Here is a 20,633-nt window from a genome sequence, read left to right on the forward strand (position 1 = left end):
GAACTGTCATCTTCTTCTCTGCCTCTCTCCTGTGATGACTGTTATTGTGGTAAAGTATATGATTATTAAACTCAGCTTCAGCTTTCTTACGTGTGCTGTATATATATTATATACTCATCCACTATCAAGAAACTTCAGACACTGCTACATTAAAGGAGGAAGGTGGGAAATCCTGCATCTAGTGAGTGCTGAGATATTACCCCAAGAGAAGAGATAGACTTTCCCATCTCTAGCACCAAACAGGCACAACGGGGAGACCAGAAGACACTACAACTCTCAAATAAGGTTTCAAAGCCTTGGGCAGTCAGAAACTAATCACTGCTATAAGATTTCTTTTTAGCTATTAACAATAAGATCTGTTTAAATCTCAAAGTATATTAATTCATTAATTCATTTTCTCTGCCCCTTAACACTTTAATGTACAATTATCTATGGCAGCTACCATTCCAATGTACTTTATCAGCATCTTAGAACAGTATCTTAGTTTCTTCCCCATTTCCCATCCCCAGTGGAGAATGGTTACGCGCAGGTATGGACTACTTAAGTTATGGCCAGTGACACACCTTTGGTATGTTTGTATCTGGTGGGTTCGCGCATTTTCTTGAAACAGAAAATGCTGTTTCCGATGTTTATTAAATCTTAAAAGTTTTGAATAACAGTCATTCTAGAGAGGTGGTAGAGCAAGCTTCCAATGAGGACAACTTTTATAGACATTGTGCTTCTGTTTTTAGTAGATCTGCACTTAGCAGGAAAGTATGGATCGCAGTTAAGGTCCACAGATGTAAAAGGGTCCTCCAAAAATGGAGGCTGATAAATATGAAGTTAAAAAAAATCTTAGCGGCAAATGTAGCCACAGTTCATTTCAAAAAGTGCCGCTCTTCTCCTTTGTGGCGCTTTTTCCGAGGCCATTCATAGTCGTCATCTGAATCGTCCGTTAAACCTGGACTATTGATATTTGCATGGCAACAGAGCTGGGTGGGAAATACTCTGCTGGGATAAATATTCTTCAGAAGTTCTTCAAAGTAGGCTTCCAGTTTCATGCCAGCATTTGCCACTTCTGAATCAGGCTGTTGGGGAAATTCAACACAACCAATGTGTCAGGTTTTGGCATTTGCACTTTTAGGATATTATAAACAAATCATTCAATGTAACAGTCAAAAACCACTGACAAACTGACCAACATGCTAATTTTAACAGTATACTTTACTGTATTACTCCAGCTTTCAGAACATCACACATTTTACTTTGGAACACATAAAGGGTGAGGGCAACACTAATATCATCCACATTACTATTAACTAGGGGATCATGGTATGCATTTATTTGTATTATAACTGCTACTTGACCGTACAAGACTGTCTACTTTAGCCAGCTCCTTGGAACCTCCCAGCAGTACAGGCAGCCAGTTTTTGGCTAAGACACCTTAAAAGAATTTGTTCAAACAGAAAACCTCCCAGCAGTTATACTTGCTCAATGGCTCTGAGCACTTGCCTCTCCGTGTGGTAGGACTGAAGCCACGGAGGGAAGTCAATTTAGGTTTCTTCATAGAATCATGAAGGCACCTCCAGGATCATCTAGTCCAACCCACAGCAGGATGCAGGGCATCCACTATTACCTGCACACCCCAGTGACCCCAATTCCATGCTCAGATGATGTGGTCACATAATATTTTGGTCAAGTTCAAATGTTCTGCATAGCTTTTGTTAGGCTAAACACTGTAAATGGTTTTGAAACCATCAAGGCCTCTTTTTAAATTCCCTCACAGTCCTATCAATTCAATTCTCTCTTATTCTTCCTTAAGCATTTCTAGATATTTACTAGAATGAGATATTCCCCGGCTACTAACCAACAGTCTTTGGCAAGATCCCTGACACAATGTTGGGCACACATTATGGGGAAAAATTTCTAACCTCATTATATTCAGCACAGTTTTGGAAGATCAGTCGGATGTCAGCTACAACATCATCTGCTTTGCTGTACAATGGGTGATGAACTTGTAATCTATACTTGATGGTTGACAAGTCCATTGGCTTCTTAATTATTTTGTAGTAGTCAGGCACCTAAAGAAAAATAGAAAAAATACTGTCATCAGTAACTCCAGATATAAACAACCCAAGAGTTGACACTTTCAGAATAGATGCCCTGGCCTTTTGTAATTCTATTGGTCCAAGCTAAAAAAGGCTAGACGCTCTTTGTCAACTCATTGTTTGAATTGCTGCTGTAGTTTTAATAAGAACATGTCTGTAGGAAAACGAATACTCTAGCACAATTCAGAACTTATTTTGCCTGCCCTTCTAGCTAGGACTCAAGGCAAATTACACTGAATTCAATCAACTAGATAGGATATAAAATGCAGCAGGAGTTCACTCAGAGAAAGCTGGAACCAACTAGAGATCGGAAACTATGGTGAAGCATAAGTATTAAGATGATACATTAAATGACGTTACATAGTAGGAACCTACTTACGTCAACAGATAGTATGAACTATGTAATGTGGTATAGTTTATAGTCCTTACCTCTTTACCGTAAGCTTCTTGGAATCATTTGTGGCTCTGATAAACTACTTTGACTAATGAGAGGTACCAATGGATATTACAAGTCTAATGGCAAATAATAAAGTGACAATCATACCGTAGTGGGGACAGGCTCTTGAAAAGCAAGGCTCATCTCATGGCAGTACAGGTACAGCAGCAATCTTTCACATTTCTGTATAACAGAAGAGATCAGTTACTCAAACACCAATCAAAAGAGCTAAAACTGCTTTGCACCCTCTGTGATAAGCACTGCCCCTACTGAAATGCTGACATTGCGTGCTGCTTCCCCTTCCTAAATCAGAAAAGGAGTGCATTTCCTAAAACTATGAAGAAAATGTATGCAGTGGAACTAAATTGTCCCCATAGATCTTCACAAAAGCTGAGAAGCAAAGGGTTAAAATGGCTGATTAGAGACTGTCACAACTTCAATAATTGCCAGTAGTAATAATATTTAATTCTTATATGGGCTTGCTAGCTCTTCTCCGTGCCAGGCCTGCAAAGACACTGCACAGAAACCACAACAATGAACTAACTGGTCCATGACCTTAAATGTGTTGCACATTTGTCCAGTTCATGCCCTTCTTAACCCAGGAGCCTTCCCCAAATATTTTCCAGACCTTTAGTCTGGTTGGTTTGGGGCCATTTAAACTGTCACTTTCCCTCCTTCCAAACATAGGGAAGCAAAACAAGATTTAAAGGGCTGCCAGTCCTTTCAGTCTCACAGCAGACAAGTAGCCATCTCAGTGCTGTTTCACTTCTAAAAGTAAGGGGGGAGGGAGAGGAACAACATGAAATATACCAGCCTGAACTTAGCCATTACAGGGCTTCTGGGTCACTTTGATTTGGGGGTTTGGTTCGGGAACATCCCGACCTCCAAAGTGAATTGGAATTTTTCTGTCCGTGGCCATCCCTAGCATCGAGACAATTACTGCCCATTTTTGTTGTTGGTCCTGACTTCACCCCCACCCCCCAATCACAAATGAGCACAAAGCAATGGCGTTCTCACCCTTTGATCTGAAGGAGACAGTTCCATATTGCCATCCAGTTTTCTCTTTCCTTCAGATGTAAGACTTAGGCCATCATATTCATATTCTATTTGTGGGCTGTACAAATCACGGCAGAATGTGCAAATCCATTCTCCACTGCATGAAAGGACATAAGAATGATATATCCTGAAAGCTCCTATCTATGTTTCTACCCACCCACTCCCTATATGTCCCCCCCCCTGCCACGGGATAGCTGGTCACCTAACCTATATCCAGCAGTTCCCACCCTCCACAAGTCCAAATTCACTTGGTATGGAGGCCCATCCAGGGCTGACCCGAGGGGTTTGGACCTCCCCCAGGCAAACTATGACCTTGGCACCCATCTTGTTCAGCATTGCGTTTTCCACAGTAGCTAACTGGACACTTTTTGAGAAACCAACGAACCTCTAACAAAGGGTGCAGCTGCTCCTATTATGAACCCTAAGCAAGTGGCATTGTGACAGGCACAGCCATTATTCCCTCACTAATGACCATCATGAAACATTTTACTTAATCAATATGTATTTGCAGTGAAAAAAAACACACCACCAACTTATGTATGACATAATATGTAGGATGCTTTTTCTACAATTGGATCTTGGTTTCCAAGATATAAAAGAAAGCAATGGAAAGGGCCGGGAACAGCTGGCTCGCAACTCTCTCTCAGAGGGTCGACAACGTACAGGACAGGAAACACTCACCTATACTGTCTGGTGCTTATGTCTTTTAAACTAAATATTTTCATTTACAAAGGGTTTTAAAAGAAGACACCCAAAGAATGAGCCGTCTGAGCCATCACTATAGTTTTATGTGCTTTGTACCTTGGAAAATTCCTGAGTGAAGGGATATGGCAAGAAAGGTGGAACACTTTAGGACATCTGTCGCAACACAACAGCTCTCCTCCATTCTGACACACTGCACACCAGTCCTCGTTGGGGTCATCTTCTTTTCTATTGACTCCACCGTGAGTGGTCCTGATCCGCGTTCCCCTGCCACTGGACGGCTGGCCGCCTGTACTGTCTGGAGTCACAGTTCCCAAGACTGTTTCTTCAGAACAGTGATTTCGATTGCTATTCCACAAGAGTGAGGTAGTCAAGTTTCGAGAACAACTGGTCTGTGGGGAAGAGGACAAAACGGAGTAGTTTGAGAAAAACACTACTTTTTTCTATACACATGCATTAAAAAAAATCAGAACGTCTTCTTCACAAGAGGAGTTACAATATGCACAATGGAATCAACTTCTTTATTTGGTTTGACATACAACTTTAGAAAGTGCTTACAATCTCTCTTTCAAACTCAAACGTTTGGATCTGAAGTGTAGAACAAGAGTTGTTTCTCTTAAATGCACAAACTGAATTAACAAATAACAGAGGTATGATAGTTTAGAAGTCAATAAATATGAAGAATTCCTGCCAGACTTCTAGCATTGAGGCAAAATGCTAGTGATTTAGCTAGTTTCCCAATAAATTAAAATTACCCTCCTACATTTTGATTCCGAGATTCTTCATCTGTGTCTTGCTTCACAATGACAACTGGGAAACCAAAGCTCTCCCTTGGCATACGGGACTCTTGCTTTATTCTGATGGGCCCCAACATGACTACTGGGACTTTATGGGTTGAATCAGCACCTGATGGTCTGCTAGAGGAGCCAGAGCTGGAGTGGGGAAAAAGGGGAAAGAACAGGTAAAGGGAGAGGATAAACCTATCAATAAATTTTGTCAGACGATCAAAAGGAGTGCCGAGTTCCCCCTTCTAATTGCAGATGGCTTTACGGCATACTCAGAAGGCACAGGTATTTCCACCAATTAAAATCAGAGTCAGAGCTCTACAGTCCCAATGGAATACTCATTCAGTGGATAATAAATACATACATAATATGCTACATGGAGGCTTCCTTTCCCACACTGTGGGCTTACCTGCTTTGGCTTCTGACAGTGGAGGCGCTGGGCGAACAAGCTGGAAGGTGGGTAGCAGAAATAGCCATCTCTAAGGAAAAAGAAATCGGAAATGAAACTTGCCATATGCTTTCTGTTATGTTTTAAAGCAGTGGTCCCCAACCTTTTTTAGGCTGGGGACCGGCAGGGCATCGGGCTGCGCCCGCAGGGCCCGCGTGGGCCACGCCCACGCTTTGGGCCGCGCCCGCGAGCCGCGCACGGCCGCACCCACGGTAGCTTCCCGGGTCGCAAGTTTGCGGCCTGGGAAGTTTTTTACTGCGGGGGGGGGGGGGGGGGCGGGGAGAGGGAGCCGCGGCCCGGCGCCGGGCCGCGGCCCGCAGGTTGGGGACCACTGTTTTAAAGCATCTGACTTTGATCTAAAGGAGGCTTTCTTTCTGGAGTTTTTGAGGATCCTAGAAGGGTTTTCTAATTTTTAATCTATTTTTAGAATTCGTTAAACATTTATTGGGTCATATGGCCATATATAGTCATGTTGGACCCCTCCCCCCCCAATATGGCTATTGATGGGCCTGGAAAAGGTGGGAGGGGGAGGGGCCCTAGGTGGGCATGTACACAGCTCTGCTTCCCAACCATATTTTGCATGATAACCTCACTTCTGGGGTTTCTCAAAGCCTGAACAATGTTTCAGGGTTTCTTAACTTTAAGAAAAGTACGACTAAAAACTGCTTTTGACGTTTTAACAGTGGCAGACTGGGAAATGGAGTCACGTGGCAAGAGTTAAACTGAAAGCTATGCCCCTCCCTTTGTAGTTACTGCTGTAAAAGCCAGGGCTTGCTGGAGGGGCAAGCCATGGCGTCACTAAGAGCCGCACCAGACCAATATCCTTCTGCAGGTGTACAAGACAAAGCAGGGGTACAGCAGCCACTGGTGCCAACAGAACAGCTGTGGCTCCTCAACATCTAAGCTCCCTAAGCTTGGCTTTCTATTTCTTCATTTGACTGAGAGCCAAAGAACATATTATAGGCAGGCACAGGACCTGTGGCCATTTAGAGGAGCCTTTAGCTGTATTATAGCTGCCAGGAGGCACAAATCTGGGTTGGGCACAGCAGTGTGGCAGCACCAGGAAATCTTGTTCCCACAATGGGGAGCTGCTTCAGCACTTTAAAAGGCACAAAGAGGGGATAAGAGCGTATGGTGCAACTGCACCATGTGCCTAAACTGAATAGAGGCCTTGTGGCATTTAAACCTTAAATCCTCTAAAATGGTGTCAGCGGCCACAGGTTGACCCTCACCTGCCAATAATGTGTGGTTTGGCTCTGAAAGTCTTTGAATGCTGGCTTAGTTCTTAAAGGGAAATTATTTTAGAAATGGGCAAATCGAAGCATATGAGTAGCCCAGGAGAATGCAATCCGAGACAAACAGCTGACCACAGTAGGATTCACTTTCCCTTCCTAGGTGTTGTATGGATGGCCATGAGGTGAACTACGCCACAGAGCAGCAGATTTAACTTTCTTTGCTCTGATGCTCCAAAAACCTTTTCACCAACTATCAACCCTACCTCCCACTCGAACTCAATTTTCTGGGTGCCAAAACATAGCAGAACAGCTCTAACAGGGCTGTGACTAGCCCAAGGTCCCCCAAGCTGGTTGCATGTGAAGGAATGGGGAATCAAATCTGCCTCCAGATTAGAGACTACTGCTCTTAACCACTGTACCAAGATGGCTCTCCACACAAAGGAAATAACAGATTCTGTGCGTGCCAGTCCCCCTGTCCTACAGAAGACATACGGGCATATCTGGATTGAGGCAAGAACTGTCCCTTTACATGGCCACATTCACATCACAAATTAGGGGACTGGAAATAAAACTGTACACCTAAGTCAGCTGTTCCAGCCGATGTGTTTTCTGGCACCCACTTGTTACATGTTTGGAGATTTAACCTCCAAAGGGTCTTCACTAGAACAGGGGGAAAGAAGGAGCGCACAACAGGTCACTCAATGACGGCCAGTAGACTAATGAAGTGCTGAACTCATCCAGGGCAGATGATTCATAGAATCATAGTGTTGGGATGGGCCTCCAGGGTCATCTAGTCCAACCCTCTGAAGAATGCAGGAAATGGCTACAAGAGCCAAGCACCTTCTGTCCACCCACTTACAATCTGCCAAGGTTACACCCCTGCACCCTCAGTTTGGCCACAGAAGCAGCTTTTTGTAGGCCCTAGGCCTGGCAATCTCTCCCTGAAACTTCACAGGGAGCCCTACCTGGATGGCCTGGAGATGGTAATGACGAATTTGGGGACTGGACGGTTTTGCACGAAGGTGGTTTGGATTGGCTCTGCTCCAAAACGCCACCTCTCCTGGCAATGCTATCCAGGGAAATAGATCCTGAACAATCAATCTTTAAAAAAGAATGAAAGCATTTAAGGTAGAACAGGCAGCTAACCCCATTTGGTTAACAGATTCATGCCCTCACTTAACATCTGACATAGAATGTTAATACATTAATTTGCTCTAGGACCACAAAAGCGTGCTACTGAATGCAATGTAACTTCACAGTATTGACTAATTAGCATGCCACTTGATATATCCTATTTTATTCATGAGTCATGCATACCTTATGTATTTAAAATGCATAGTGCCAGCTAAACAATTACATATCCAATTGCCGTGTTTCAGTCCTGGCCCCCCCTGGTGGAATGAGCTCCCGGAAGAGCTGAGGGCCCTGTCGGAGCTCTCTTGGTTCCACAGGGCCTGCAAGACAGAGCCACCAGGCTTTTGGTTGAGACCAGGCTGATCACCACACTAATAAGATTGGGTCCTCCCCCACCCTTGTGACATCTGGATCCCCTGGGGCCTACCATCGCCCAACTCTAGAACAGACTGACACTTCCAGGAATTGAGAAGTTGAGAAATATGGGTCTAGTTAGGGATTGTGATGCCTGCCATCTTGTTATTTTAAATTGGGATAATTGATTTTTGTATTGTATTTATTGGCAGGAGTGTATCTTGGCAGTAAAGAAATGTAATAATAAATACCGTATTTGCCGGCGTATAAGACGACTGGGCGTATAAGACGACCCCCCAACATTTCCACTCAAAATATAGAGTTTGTTATATACATGGCCCGCCCCTGCATCTCCCTGTGACCGGCACTAGTGCACAAGTGAGAGCTCTGCGTAGACAAGGGGCGGGCCAGAGCGCCGCTGCTTCTCGGCAAGCAGAACGGGCTGGTCACGCCGAAAAGGCTGGCACCCTTGTCTCGCTGGTGATGCTCGCCGCAGCCACACTGATGACCCGCCATGGCCGCGCTGGATACCGCGTGATACTGGATGGCATGTAGAATGAGGTGGGCGGGCATCGGGAGGCCACTATGGGCAGCTATGTCTATCCCAACTGAAGTGCACCTGGCGTATAGGGTCACCCCCCCTCTTGGAGGCATGTTTTTCAGGGGGGAAAAGTAGTCTTATACGCCAGCAAATACAGTAAATAAATAATGCCATCATTACTGTTACTTCCTTCACTGTACAGACACACAACCTTGCATAACACGTAGCAAGAATAAATTTTGTGGGACAAGGAAAGGAGAAGAAGAAGAGTTCGTTCTTATATGCCGCTTTTCCCTACCCGAGGGAGGCTCAAAGCGGCTTATAGTTGCCTTCCCATTCCTCTCCCCACTACAGACACCCTGTGGGGTGGGTGAGACTGAGAGAGCCCTGATGCTCAGTCAGAACAGTTTTATCAGTGCCGTGGCAACCCCAAGGTCACCCAGCTGGCTGCATGTGGGGGAGCGCAGAATCGAACCTGGCATGCCAGATTAGAAGTCCGCACTCGTAACCACTACACCAAACTGGCTCTCTTTAGAGAATGCTCTTCTGGAACATACAAAAGTTTAAGGTCAGAATGTGCTACACAACTCAAAGAAATTTGTGTTATCAAAAAGGAGAAAATAACCATCAACTGGTTGTCACAATTCTAACACGATCCCTTTAAACCTCCCCAGAAGTAACTACTGATACAAGACAAGCCAGGAAAATGAACATCATTGGGACCTCCTTCTCCACCCGCTAGTAGTGTGTGTGTGTGTGTGTGGGGGGGGGGTCGGGTTTTATTAATTTTCTGCCATGCTGGTAATGTTTTATGTCTTTTAATGGGGTTTTAATGGGGATTTTAGGACACTGTAAGCCTGCCATCAGCTGTAAGGGAGTGGCGGGAAATAAATCAAACAACAACATCAACAAAAACAACAACAACAACATGATACATGTTCTGGACTGGTCTTTAAAAAAACAAGCAAAAACCAGATAAGCTGTCTGGTTCCCAATCTACCACTGCAATACGCATTCATCAAAAGTAACGCATCTTCAAACAAGACAAAATATCCATCTTACATCAGGAAGAGAAGGTGTTATACAGGAATCTCCTGTTGCTGAAGTCAGATCTGTAGTGGGCGAAGCAAATGACTTTTCATCATATCCAACAGCACTAGCAGGACTGGAGGTAGTTGACGAAGTACTGCTGGCATTTGAGGGAGCAGTGGAAACTTGTCCACTGTGGATTTGCCACTACAAAAAGACAGCAAACATGTTAAGTACAAACATTTTCTTGCTAGAGGTCTGTGTCCAGCTTGTGCGTGGGATACATTACTTATAGCACAGTTGAAGGGGAATTTTGGGGGCATTTTTTCAGAATTTGGTTGGCATTCTTGCTTTACTGTTTATTGTGAGTTTTCTTTTATTGTTTCAAGCCAGGGATAAATTCCTTGTGGAATGGTTAATGAAATACTCAGCCACTTCTGACAAGTATAAATTAAAACTGTTTCTGAGAGGCTTTTGTAAAGCCTGTACAGTTGATGTGGCTCAATTCTTCTTTGTTGTTACTCTTAATTCTTCATTGTTTTCTTGGTGTATGGCTTATGGGCTGTTAAAGCCGCATAAAGAGTGCGTTATTTTAAAAAGCTCATTTAAAAAGGGCACCGCATATGATTGTACAGATGTCCTTGTATTCAAACTGACTGACAGATGGGACTAACCGTGGAAAAAGGAGTTTTTGTTGAAAAAGGTTTTAAATGGTATTCCTTAATTTAATCATGCTTTCTCATAATCCCTCCTTCAGAGGCAGGCCAATGGCTAGCCACCTCTAAATGTCACTTCCTCGAAAGCATTACAGGGTCTCTGTGATGTGACAGCACTTTCCACCACCAACTTCTTTTCAATCATTAAGAGTCGAAGTTTGTACAAGAACTACAAATGATATGAACGGTTTACCTGTTTAATACCTTGCTGTGCCAAAAACACCTGTTGTGATTTGGGCCTGGCAGCTGGATGTGGCACATTCTGGTTTTGCAAAATTCTCACTGGCTGGCTAAGAGGGACTGAACCATTCAGTTTGGGGCTGTGATCCTGAAAGTTCAACAAACCGGGAGGAGGCTGCTGGAAAGATAAAGCAATCTCATCAGTAAGAGTTAAATACTTCCCAAGATTTGTCATTATACCTCATGAGGTATAATGATTTACTGAACTGTGAGATTTGCCCTCCATGTGGTGCAATGCAGCCCAATAATAGCCTCATAATCTGCTTAGCCAGTAAGGCAAAGATACGTAGTGGTAAGGGAAGATACCCTTAACAGTACCCACAAATTCTAAAAAGGATGTTGAACACCGGTGGTTATATAATACGGCCTCCATACAACTCAGCTTAAAGTGTACCACTCATCATTCAGATAATGCCTCAACAGGCCACTTGGCCAGCTTCAGCGTTCCCTGTGAACCAAATAGAGGTGCCCTCTCCTCTGTGCTCTTATCCTAATTTACCTGAGGTGCTGGTGGAGGAGTCTGTTGCATGGCCCCTACAATTATAGGGCTTGGGAGACCCACAGGACCTGACCTCCGCTGAGCCTGCTGTTGCCTCTGAGCCGGGGCCTGCTGCTGCATGTGCTGAAGTCTCAGTTGAGCTAAACTGATCTGTGTTGGGAACTTGGACAGCTGATTTGAAGGTTTGAAGCCACTTTGTGGCTGTGTGTGTGGTTCCATCACAGGGCTTTTAGGCACATGTGGTGGGGTTTCATGATCTTCAATTATCAGAGAACCTGGATAAAAATAATTTTTACTCATTACTTTACAAGTTAAGGTTTACACTATTTATACCATTCTCTTTTTTGCCATTAGGCAATGCTCTTCAACAAACTGGCATCCATGTCCTTAACCAATTGTCAAGTCTAAAAACTTATTTGTTGCCGTGAAGCTGGATTTGTCGAAATATGCTTCTCTACAGTTGTTGAGATCAGCATCACTAATAGTTGGGGGCTCAACAGGTATTTGTAAAAATTGCTCAGTATCCAAAAAACCTCCTCTTGTTCAGCTAGTTGCTTTCAGATTTCCAAAATGCAACCACTTCCGCATAGGAAGGGGCATGTACTCGGTATGGCTGAAACCATATGGAAGTTCTGAGAAACTGCAGCCAACGGGAACACACAGGTATACAGCAATGTGTGCATTCTGTGTACCCATGAGCACACAATTCCCAACACAGAAATTACATTGCCCTGACCACTGGACCTGCTTCAGACAGATCAGGACTACTGGTAAGGAGCATAACACAAAAACCAAAAGCAGGCACCATTCTTCTAAGGAGGATATTAGAAGCAAGAAGCTATCGCTTATTAAGAGTTTTCTAAGCATTCCCAGGACTCTTAAAGGAAATTAAGAACAGGCTGTTTCAATGACAGACGCATTTGTTAACATCAGTGGTTTCACCAGTAACAAAGCTGGAAAAAGGAAGTTTGTCATACCCAAGTTGAAAAGACTCTGGACCCAGAAGCTGAGATCACAGCGAAACTGAATGGTGGTGTTAGGCATTGATAGGGCAGCACACCTTGCTCTAAGGAGGCCTTGCAATCGATAGGTCATCTGGAACAAAGCAAAGAATGCTATATTACTGCTGAAATATCAATGCTCTTCCACAGGCCAGTAAATAGTTGGAAACCGCCCCCCTCACAAAAAAAAAAAATCACATATCTTAATTTTAAAAAATTACTATGTGAAAAAATTAGTTTCTTACTGAATTTCTTTTCTTAGCATATCATTTTCCTATTCCCGGAATCCCCATGATAGGCAGAATATTTAGGTTTTTTTTAATGCCAAGAGGCAACAGACTCATCAGCTACATTTTCAGATGTATTCGGGCACAATAAGATAGTATCTAAACAAACTAGCCACACGCACACAAGCCTGATACAGACAGCAGCCCTCCCCCATGTGTTCCCCCTGTGTGTGTGTGGGGGGGGAGAGCAGGTATTACTGTGTTGGCCCCACCACCTGCCTCTGAACAACTGCCTAGTAATTTGAATGTACCCCCCTCACCCATGAACAGCAACGTTCTGAAGGCAGCACTGCTGATCAGGGGAGGGAGGTGTCTGCATGGACACACTTGACGGATGATCAGGCAATTCAACATAGCCAGAATCAGCATGCTGGTGGACTTGGTCATCTATAATCTGTAACAGGCTATATAATGGCCAATGTAACATATGTTCCTACTAGTACAGAAAGCTCCCAAATGTTATATTGTGAATGAGGTGCTGACATGATTACGCCCCTCACATTATAAGGCAGCAAACTGACACCCTCTTTCAAGAGACCACAGCTCAACTCAGGAGCAAGCATGCTTATACTCGCATTTTCAAACATGACTGTCACGTTCACAATGCTCAACAACACTCTTAGTAACTTTTAATCTACTTCTAATGGTCAAACTATCAACAGCTTCGGAGTCTGGCTTTTGCCTGGCACTGGCTTTCTGCATCTTGCTAATTGCATTGGTGTTCTGTGGTACTGACTAAGGTCTCAAAATGTGATAAGAAAAAAGGAAATCACGAGGCACAATGATACAGTAGTCTTCTCTATGTTTATAAGTGAAAAGGTTATAACATAAAGTCTAAATGGTCAAACATAAAGAGTCAACCAAAACGGGATCCTAGGTTAAGTGACCCGCTTTCTGTTTTATCTTCATCAGTGGTTGCTCTTCCAATATATTGTCATAGTAGTAGTAGTTGTAGTATCAAGGCAAAATGCTCATAATCTGGGGATTTCATAAAGGGGCACATTGAGGAATCCACATTAAGGAATCCATGATTCTATACTCAAAATGTGATCAGCCTGCCAGGCCTATGGCCTGCCTGGAAAAAAGGACAATTGTGCTCTGCTTTTACCAGCCGTCTGCTGTGCAGCAAAGCGGTGCTGCTGCTGCTGGAAAGAGCCCGCTTTGCAAAGTTTGTGACGTAGTCCAGCTGCCTAGAAAGCCCAGCCACCTCTTCTTGTTGCTGCAGGAGCTTCATCCGTTGTTCCTTAGCAAGACACTGCAAGGCAGGAAAGCATATTTCAGAACTCTTCACTGTTTATTAGGAAACTCATCTACAACATGTCAGAGCGAGGTTGTATTATTGCCCCCCAATATAGAAGAATTTACCTCTAGCTGATGCAAGAGAGCTTTCCCCTTTTTATGGACTTCTACCATCAATGTGAAAATAGCAGCTTTAACATCCTGTTTTACCCGCTTTTGATTCTGATTCACTTCAAGTATCCTGTAAAAAGCAAACAAAGTAAAAACACTAATTAATACAGCATTCAAAAGAAAAATACTAGAACTGTGAAGATGATTCAAGAACATTTTTGTTCCAACTGAATTGTACTGGTACCTGTAGAATTAGACTTAATAACAACTAAAATTCCAGCAATTTCAAGAGGAATTCGCTTGCCACATTTTGATCATCGCCTGGCTCTTTGAAAAAGCATTAATCTTAGAAAACAAAATCTGTCTGAATATGCAAGCCATAAAACAGAAAACCTATAGCTAGAAGCAAAATATCAGCAAATTAATTTCCCTTGCCATCAGAAAGCAATCTTGTTCCACAGATCCCTTTACAATTCATATATGAGAAATGTTTCAAAACATATTTTTACTATATTTTTAGAAAAAAACACACCAGATCATATTGTTTCCCTCTCATCCAGTGACATTCTAAAAAAGCATTCTAAATGTGAGTCTATTATTTTTGCATCCTTGCTACATTTCCCATTCCTTTAATCTCTTCTATTTTTAGGCTGTAAGCTATTTTAGGATGCAGAAATTCTAGGTTTTGCCCTAGATTAGCACTTTTTAAAGGGTGGGAGGCAGCGGCCTGCGGCGGAGGAGCCATGGCAATGGCTGCCTCGACTGTTGGAGTGACTGAGACAGAGCAGTTGAGAACCAGTGGTTAGACTACCAGTGGCTCTCCAGGATCTCAGGCAGAAATTGTTCACATCCCCTGCAGCCTGATCTTTCAACTGGAGATTCTGAAGATGGCACCTGGAGCCCTCTGCATGCCAAGCAGATATTCTACCGCTGAGCCACAACCCCCTCCCTAAGGGTTTAACCATTATCAGTTCCAGACTGGCAGATTCTTTGCACATATTTTAATGTTTGCCACCCTGGGGGGTACTACTTGGGTGGAAAGGCAGGCTAGAATGAAAGTACATTTACTAAATCCAGTCAATTGCCCATAATTCATCAGGTACTATTTACTACTATAAAACAAGATAAATACCTATTATCAATCTGCTCGCTTGTACATTCTATGTATTTACTTTTTTCCATCAGTTGTGTAACAAGCCTATCAATCACCCCCTTTTGATTCTGAAAGGCTTCTTCTATAAACTGGTACCTGCAGAAAGATAAAATAATACACACCATGAAGTCGAAAAAAAGCAAGTTATAGCTGAAGAAATGTTTTGTAGTTACTTCTATCACGTTTAATCAGAAAACTCAGCAGTGCTAGTGTAGAGGCTTACCTCTGTTTGGGAAATCTATTTGACAAAAATAAAGAACATTCAGGGCAATACGGGTAATTTATTTATTGTGTAAATAGATGCAGGTTTGTTTTGTACCTGTGGTCTTTGTGTTCTAGCAACTGGCAGTCCCGACATGTCAGTTTGTCACAAGTCTCACAATAGAGCTTCAGCTGCTCCTTTTTGTGATAAGGGCAGAACACAGGTCGCTGACTAATTATGTTAACAGCCTCTGGAAAGCAATATTAAAAAACATATTTATTGGCTTTTTGTAGAAGTTGAGAAATACTGTATTTATGCTTTTGTAGTGCAGATAAACAAAGGCAGGCTCAACCAAAAACCAGTCCTCCACCCAAGACCACCCTTCAGGATCTCTCAGTCATTAATCAAGATTATGCCCACAGAAGCTGCTGCTGTACTAATATTCCAGCTAACAATGGCCTACCACCACATCAGAATTTTCCACTGAATCTTTCTCCTCTTTAATCTTTCTTCATAGAGGTGTTCCATTCCCTTAATCATTTTAGTTGCCCTTTTTTGCAGGCCCTGTGCAATTGTTTTAGTTCTGAAAAGGCCCTGATCTTTTCTGGGATCTCATTCCACCAAGTGGGGGCCAGGACAAAGAAAGCCCTGGCCAAGGCCAGACGAGGTTCCCTGGGGTCAGTGATCACCAACGTTGGTGTTAGCAGAACATAGTACTCTCTGGGGGCATCGATAGAGAAGCAGAACTCAGGGCCCAGACCGCATATGGCCTTGAAGGTGACTACCAGAGCCTTAAGCCTGATCTGGTATTCAACTTGTGGTCAGTTACTGCTAGTTCAGACCCTATTGAAGTATTTTTTTATTGTTAGGATTTTTGCCTTCAGTATGCATTACTTGCCCACACTGAACCGCATTTGCCATGTTGACATCTACTTGCCAAACCTCAACAGATCCCTCAAGAGCAGTGGTTCCCAACCTTTTTATCACCGGTTGACAATTTTACTGAGGTCCAGGGGGATAGTCTTTCGCCGAGGGACGTCACCCCTGTCTGAGCCCCTGCTCCGCTAGCTTTTCCACTGGCGCTCCTGACTTCCTGCTGCCTGCTGGGGGGCGCTGCCAGCAGCAGCTGCGCAGTGCCACACCGAGGGGGAGCCCTAGCCATGGAGGCCGCTGGAGAGCACCAAAGGTGAGCCAGTGGCAGAGAAGCAGGGCAGCCCCTGAGGCAGCAGCCAAGGAGGAGGACGAGGAGGAGCCGCGGCCCAGTACCGACTGATCTACGGACAGGTACCAGTCCCCGGACCAGGGGTTGGGGACCACTGCTCTACAGTGCCTCAGTCTTCCCTGGTTCTCACCATGTTGAACAACCTAGGGTCCTCTGCAAACTTAGCTAGTTCATTGCTTACTAGAACATGCTATTATACGTCGGGACCTAGTACCAAGTCCTGTAGTACCCCACTACTTATTACCCTGCACTGTAAAAACTACCCATTTAGACTCACATTCTGTTTCCTGTCAATTAACCTGTTTTTAATCCACAAGAGGACTTCCCCTCTTATTCCATAACTGCTGAGTTTACTTAGGAACCTTTGATGACAACTATCAAATGTTTTCTGGAAATTTAGGCAATCATCCTCATCTACTAGGTCACCCTTGTCCTTGTTTATTCACCCCCCACAAAGAACCCAAAGTACCTCAAAGAATCCAAGTACATTCGAGCTGTAAATGAAAATATTTACCTGATGAAGAGATGTGTTCTTTTTGTCTGATTGTATGGCCCTTTGTGAATTTCACTCTCTGATGAGCCTTTATGCAAGTCTTGCATAACCATTCCACACATTCCACACAAAACCCACTGGTTCCTGTATTGTCTTCACAGCTTGTACAAACCTGGCAAAATATGAGAAGAAAGGTGTTAACCCACTTATGGAATACCCTCCCCTTTGAGGCTTGCCTGGCTCCCACATTACTTTCTTTCAGGCATCAGGCTCAAATGTTTCTGTTGCCCCAGGCTTTTAACACCATTTTACAATGTTTTTTAAATAGCCTGAATCTGCTTTAAGATGGTCAATGGCTTATGTGTTTATGCTCTGGCTAGGGTTTAAAAACTGGAATTTCATTGATAACTGGTCTGTTTTAGTAGATGGTAGCCTTTTTAAAAAATCATTTTATTTTTAAACATGCCTCAGGCTAGTTCCCTGGAGAGATGGTATTTTAAATAAATAAATGTAATCTTAGTAATTTGCTTTATCCAGAATTAAACTTTTGTTGGTCTTAAAGATGCCATTGGACTCAAACTTTATATTAAAGGAAAATTATCTTTGTATTGTAATGGCATTACTGCAGGTAGCAAAAGGTACCAGATGCAGCATCTTGCATTCCAATTTAACCATCAGATTTTTCATCCACGTATAATTTTGTTGAAACTTCTCGGTGAAATAACAATTCCATGTCACTATGAAACAGTTAAACCAAAACAGAAATCAAACAACTTTAAACTTGGGTAGCCTTTTAAAAATGCAATCTAAAGAATAACCATTGTGATCCAGAGAGTCAAATGCCTATAGATTGCCTTTCCACATTATTTTAGCAAGATATGGATTTCTTTTAAAATGTGAGTACCCCATACACACTCACCTGATTTGACTTTTCCACTGTGCTACCAGGAACCTCAGTAGTATCCTTCACAAAAATGTTATCTATAATATGCTTTTCTGTGCACTCCTGGCCACAAACTGGGCAACGTACAACACCAACTGCTAGGAGAAAAACAACAGGTTTGTTTGTAACAAACTTAGTTATTCCAGTAATATTTTTGAAGTTATATTTCTGAAGAGGCTTTTACGGCTAACAGTGAACAATACATATGAGTTGCTGCCTGCATGGTAATAGAAGAAAACTCTGAGTATTAACATTTCATTCAAATGAGAAATAGCTATGACTCCTACTTCCAACTGAGCACTGAAAGCTACAACAGAAATTCACAGGACAAATGTGCTTCTTTGAGAACAGGTATTCACTCACAACTGGGAAAACAGGCAGACTAACATGGCCCCGTGGAAGGTACCACATTTAGTGGTCTACAATGGAAATCTGTCAACCTTGTGATGAGGACAGATAGATTCTCATTCTGGCTGCCTGTGAAGAAGTGTCATATCCTCCTCCTGCTTGAGCCAGGAGAGTTGAGTTAGCAACTTGCTGAGCTCCACCCCCCTCAACCTTCCCAGGCCTTTTGGCCAAGCTTTATGGTTCAGGGAAGATCTCCCTCCCCCCGCTGTGAGAACCTTCTCTTATCACCCCACTGGTCCTTGGATGCTGGGAATTTACAACTGTAAGAGCAGACCAGATGTCTCCCAACTATTCGCACCTTTTAAAGGTAAAGGTGCAAGCACCGGGTCATGTTTGACCCTTGGGGTGTCGCCCTCTAGCGTTTTCATGGCAGACTCAATACGGGGTGGTTTGCCAGTGCCTTCCCCAGTCATTACCATTTACCCCCCAGCAAGCTGGGTCCTCATTTTACCAACCTCAGAAAGATGGAAGGCTGAGTCAACCTTGAGCTGGCTACTGGGATTAAACTCCCAGCCTCATGGGCAGAGCTTTCAGACTGCATGTCTGCTGCATTACCACTCTGCACCACAAGAGGCTCTTATTCGCACCTTTTACCCCCCCTTATAAAACCCCCTACAGAGGTGACCTGTCCCCGTCTCAGTCAATGAATCCCCTGCATCCACCAATGCTGTGTATCATATCACCTTATGGAAACCTTGGGTCCCTTCCGGTCGAGCGTCTCAGCCACATTGTGACAGTGAGCAGTGACTAACAAAAGCGCCTCCCCTGCCACAAATCTTTAGCCTTTAAGGTGCTGCTGGACTCTTGCTCTTTTCCATTCAAAGGTGTCTCCCTAGACTGGTCCATTTCTACTACTCGGAGCTCAGGCTGGGCAGAATACCTAACCATCCAGCCATCCCTGTGCTCTCTTGCTCATGCCAATGGCATGAGGCTCTTTCCCAGGGAAGTCTGCAATTAGGGATGCCAATCTCCAGGTGGGACCCGAGGATCCCTTGGAATGACAATTCATCTCCCGCCAACAGAGAACAGCCCCCTGGAGAAAATGGATGCTTTGGAGGGTGGGCTCCATGGCATTGTACCCCACTGATTCCATCCCTAAATCTCCAGGAGTTTCCTAATGTATATCTGGCAACTCTACCCGCCGCCCCCTGGTGGCCAGGGGGGACCTAGCAGTCCAACCTCCAGGTGCAGCCCAGAATTACTACTGATTTCTAGCCTACAATGATTGATTCCCTCGTAGAGCCAGTGTGGTGTAACGGCTAACAGCAGCGGCTTCTAATCAGGCAAACTAACAAAACTCACTGGCAGTCTTCAAGCAAAGGTTGGATACACACTTTTCTTGGATGCTTAGGGCTGATCCTGCATTGAGCAGGGGGTTGGACTAGATGGCCTTTATGGCCTTCCCACTCTAGGATTCTGTGATTCTAGTTCAGCAGTGGAATAGGCTGCCTAAGGAGGTAGTGAGCTCCCCCTCACTGGAAGTCTTCAAGCAAAGGTTGGATACACACTTTTCTTGGATGCTTTAGGATGCTTAGGGCTAATCCTGCGTTGAGCAGGGGGTTGGACTAGATGGCCTGCATGGCCCCTTCCAACTCTAAACTGATTCTAAACTGAGTTTGATTCTCCGCTCTTCCACTTGCAGCCAGCTGTGCGACTTGGGGCCAGTCACAGCCCTGATAGTGCTGTTCTCACAGGGCAGTCCTGTCAGAGCCCCGGCAGAGTCTCCGCGCTCCCCGGCGCCAACTCACCGGGCTCGCAGGGCGAGGCGAGCGGGACGTAGCGGCGCGGGGCGGGCAGGCAGCGCTGGCACAGCGAGTGGAGGCACGGCAAGAGCTTCGGCCGCCGGCTCTGGAGCCGCTGCCCGCACCCGCCGCAGCTGCCCAGCAGGTCGAGCGCCGCCTTCCCGCCACTCTCCTCCGGCGGAACCGGCCGGCTCTCGGCCTCGCTGTCCGGGAAGGGCCCCGCTCCGGCGGCGGCCTCCTCCATGCGGCAGCCCTGAGGCACCAACCGACGCGCGCCCAGTAAGCCTGCCTCAACCGCCAGGCGACCAACGGCCGCCCAAGCCCCGCCCCGTTCGCGCCCTCCCCGCCAGAGTGGCAGGCGCGCAGCCAATGGGCCGCCTACCCGCCTCAGTCAGGACGCCCTCTTCTGTGACGGGATTGGTCATTGTGACGGAGCGGCAGCTCAGCTGGGACCGCTCTGGCGTGACGGAACAAGCCCAGATTTGAGGTGGGCAGCCGTGTGGCTCTGAAGGAGGTGAACAAACTTGGGAGTCCAGAGCACGATTCGAACCATTACTCGAGATGGGCTCC

At 44.7% G+C, this 20,633-nt stretch overlaps 1 protein-coding gene across 3 annotated transcripts; it reads right to left on the reverse strand.

Annotated features, from left to right (window-relative positions):
- Positions 1 to 20,362, reverse strand: LOC143838634 (transcription intermediary factor 1-alpha-like). Of its 3 annotated transcripts, none has more exons than XM_077340331.1 (19): positions 20,070 to 20,362; positions 17,890 to 18,011; positions 16,992 to 17,142; positions 15,373 to 15,505; positions 15,033 to 15,149; positions 13,916 to 14,030; positions 13,659 to 13,805; positions 12,240 to 12,357; positions 11,263 to 11,537; positions 10,717 to 10,878; positions 9,841 to 10,014; positions 7,715 to 7,850; positions 5,476 to 5,545; positions 5,045 to 5,213; positions 4,381 to 4,673; positions 3,541 to 3,676; positions 2,632 to 2,706; positions 1,911 to 2,060; positions 1 to 1,067 (listed from the first exon to the last, which is right to left on the reverse strand). In XM_077340331.1, the coding sequence occupies exons 1-19, from the start codon at positions 20,305 to 20,307 to the stop codon at positions 858 to 860; spliced, it is 2,991 nt and encodes a 996-aa protein (XP_077196446.1). In that variant the 5' UTR covers positions 20,308 to 20,362; the 3' UTR covers positions 1 to 857. The 3 variants fall into 3 exon arrangements, with proteins under 3 accessions (XP_077196446.1, XP_077196445.1, XP_077196444.1); XM_077340330.1 differs by having other exon boundaries at positions 3 to 1,067; positions 10,717 to 10,881; positions 17,890 to 18,008; positions 20,070 to 20,361; XM_077340329.1 differs by having other exon boundaries at positions 3 to 1,067; positions 10,717 to 10,881; positions 20,070 to 20,361.
- Between the last annotated feature and the right edge of the window lie 271 nt (positions 20,363 to 20,633).

The sequence above is a fragment of the Paroedura picta genome, chromosome 5 (assembly GCF_049243985.1).
Source record: "Paroedura picta isolate Pp20150507F chromosome 5, Ppicta_v3.0, whole genome shotgun sequence".
Lineage (NCBI taxonomy): Eukaryota > Metazoa > Chordata > Lepidosauria > Squamata > Gekkonidae > Paroedura > Paroedura picta.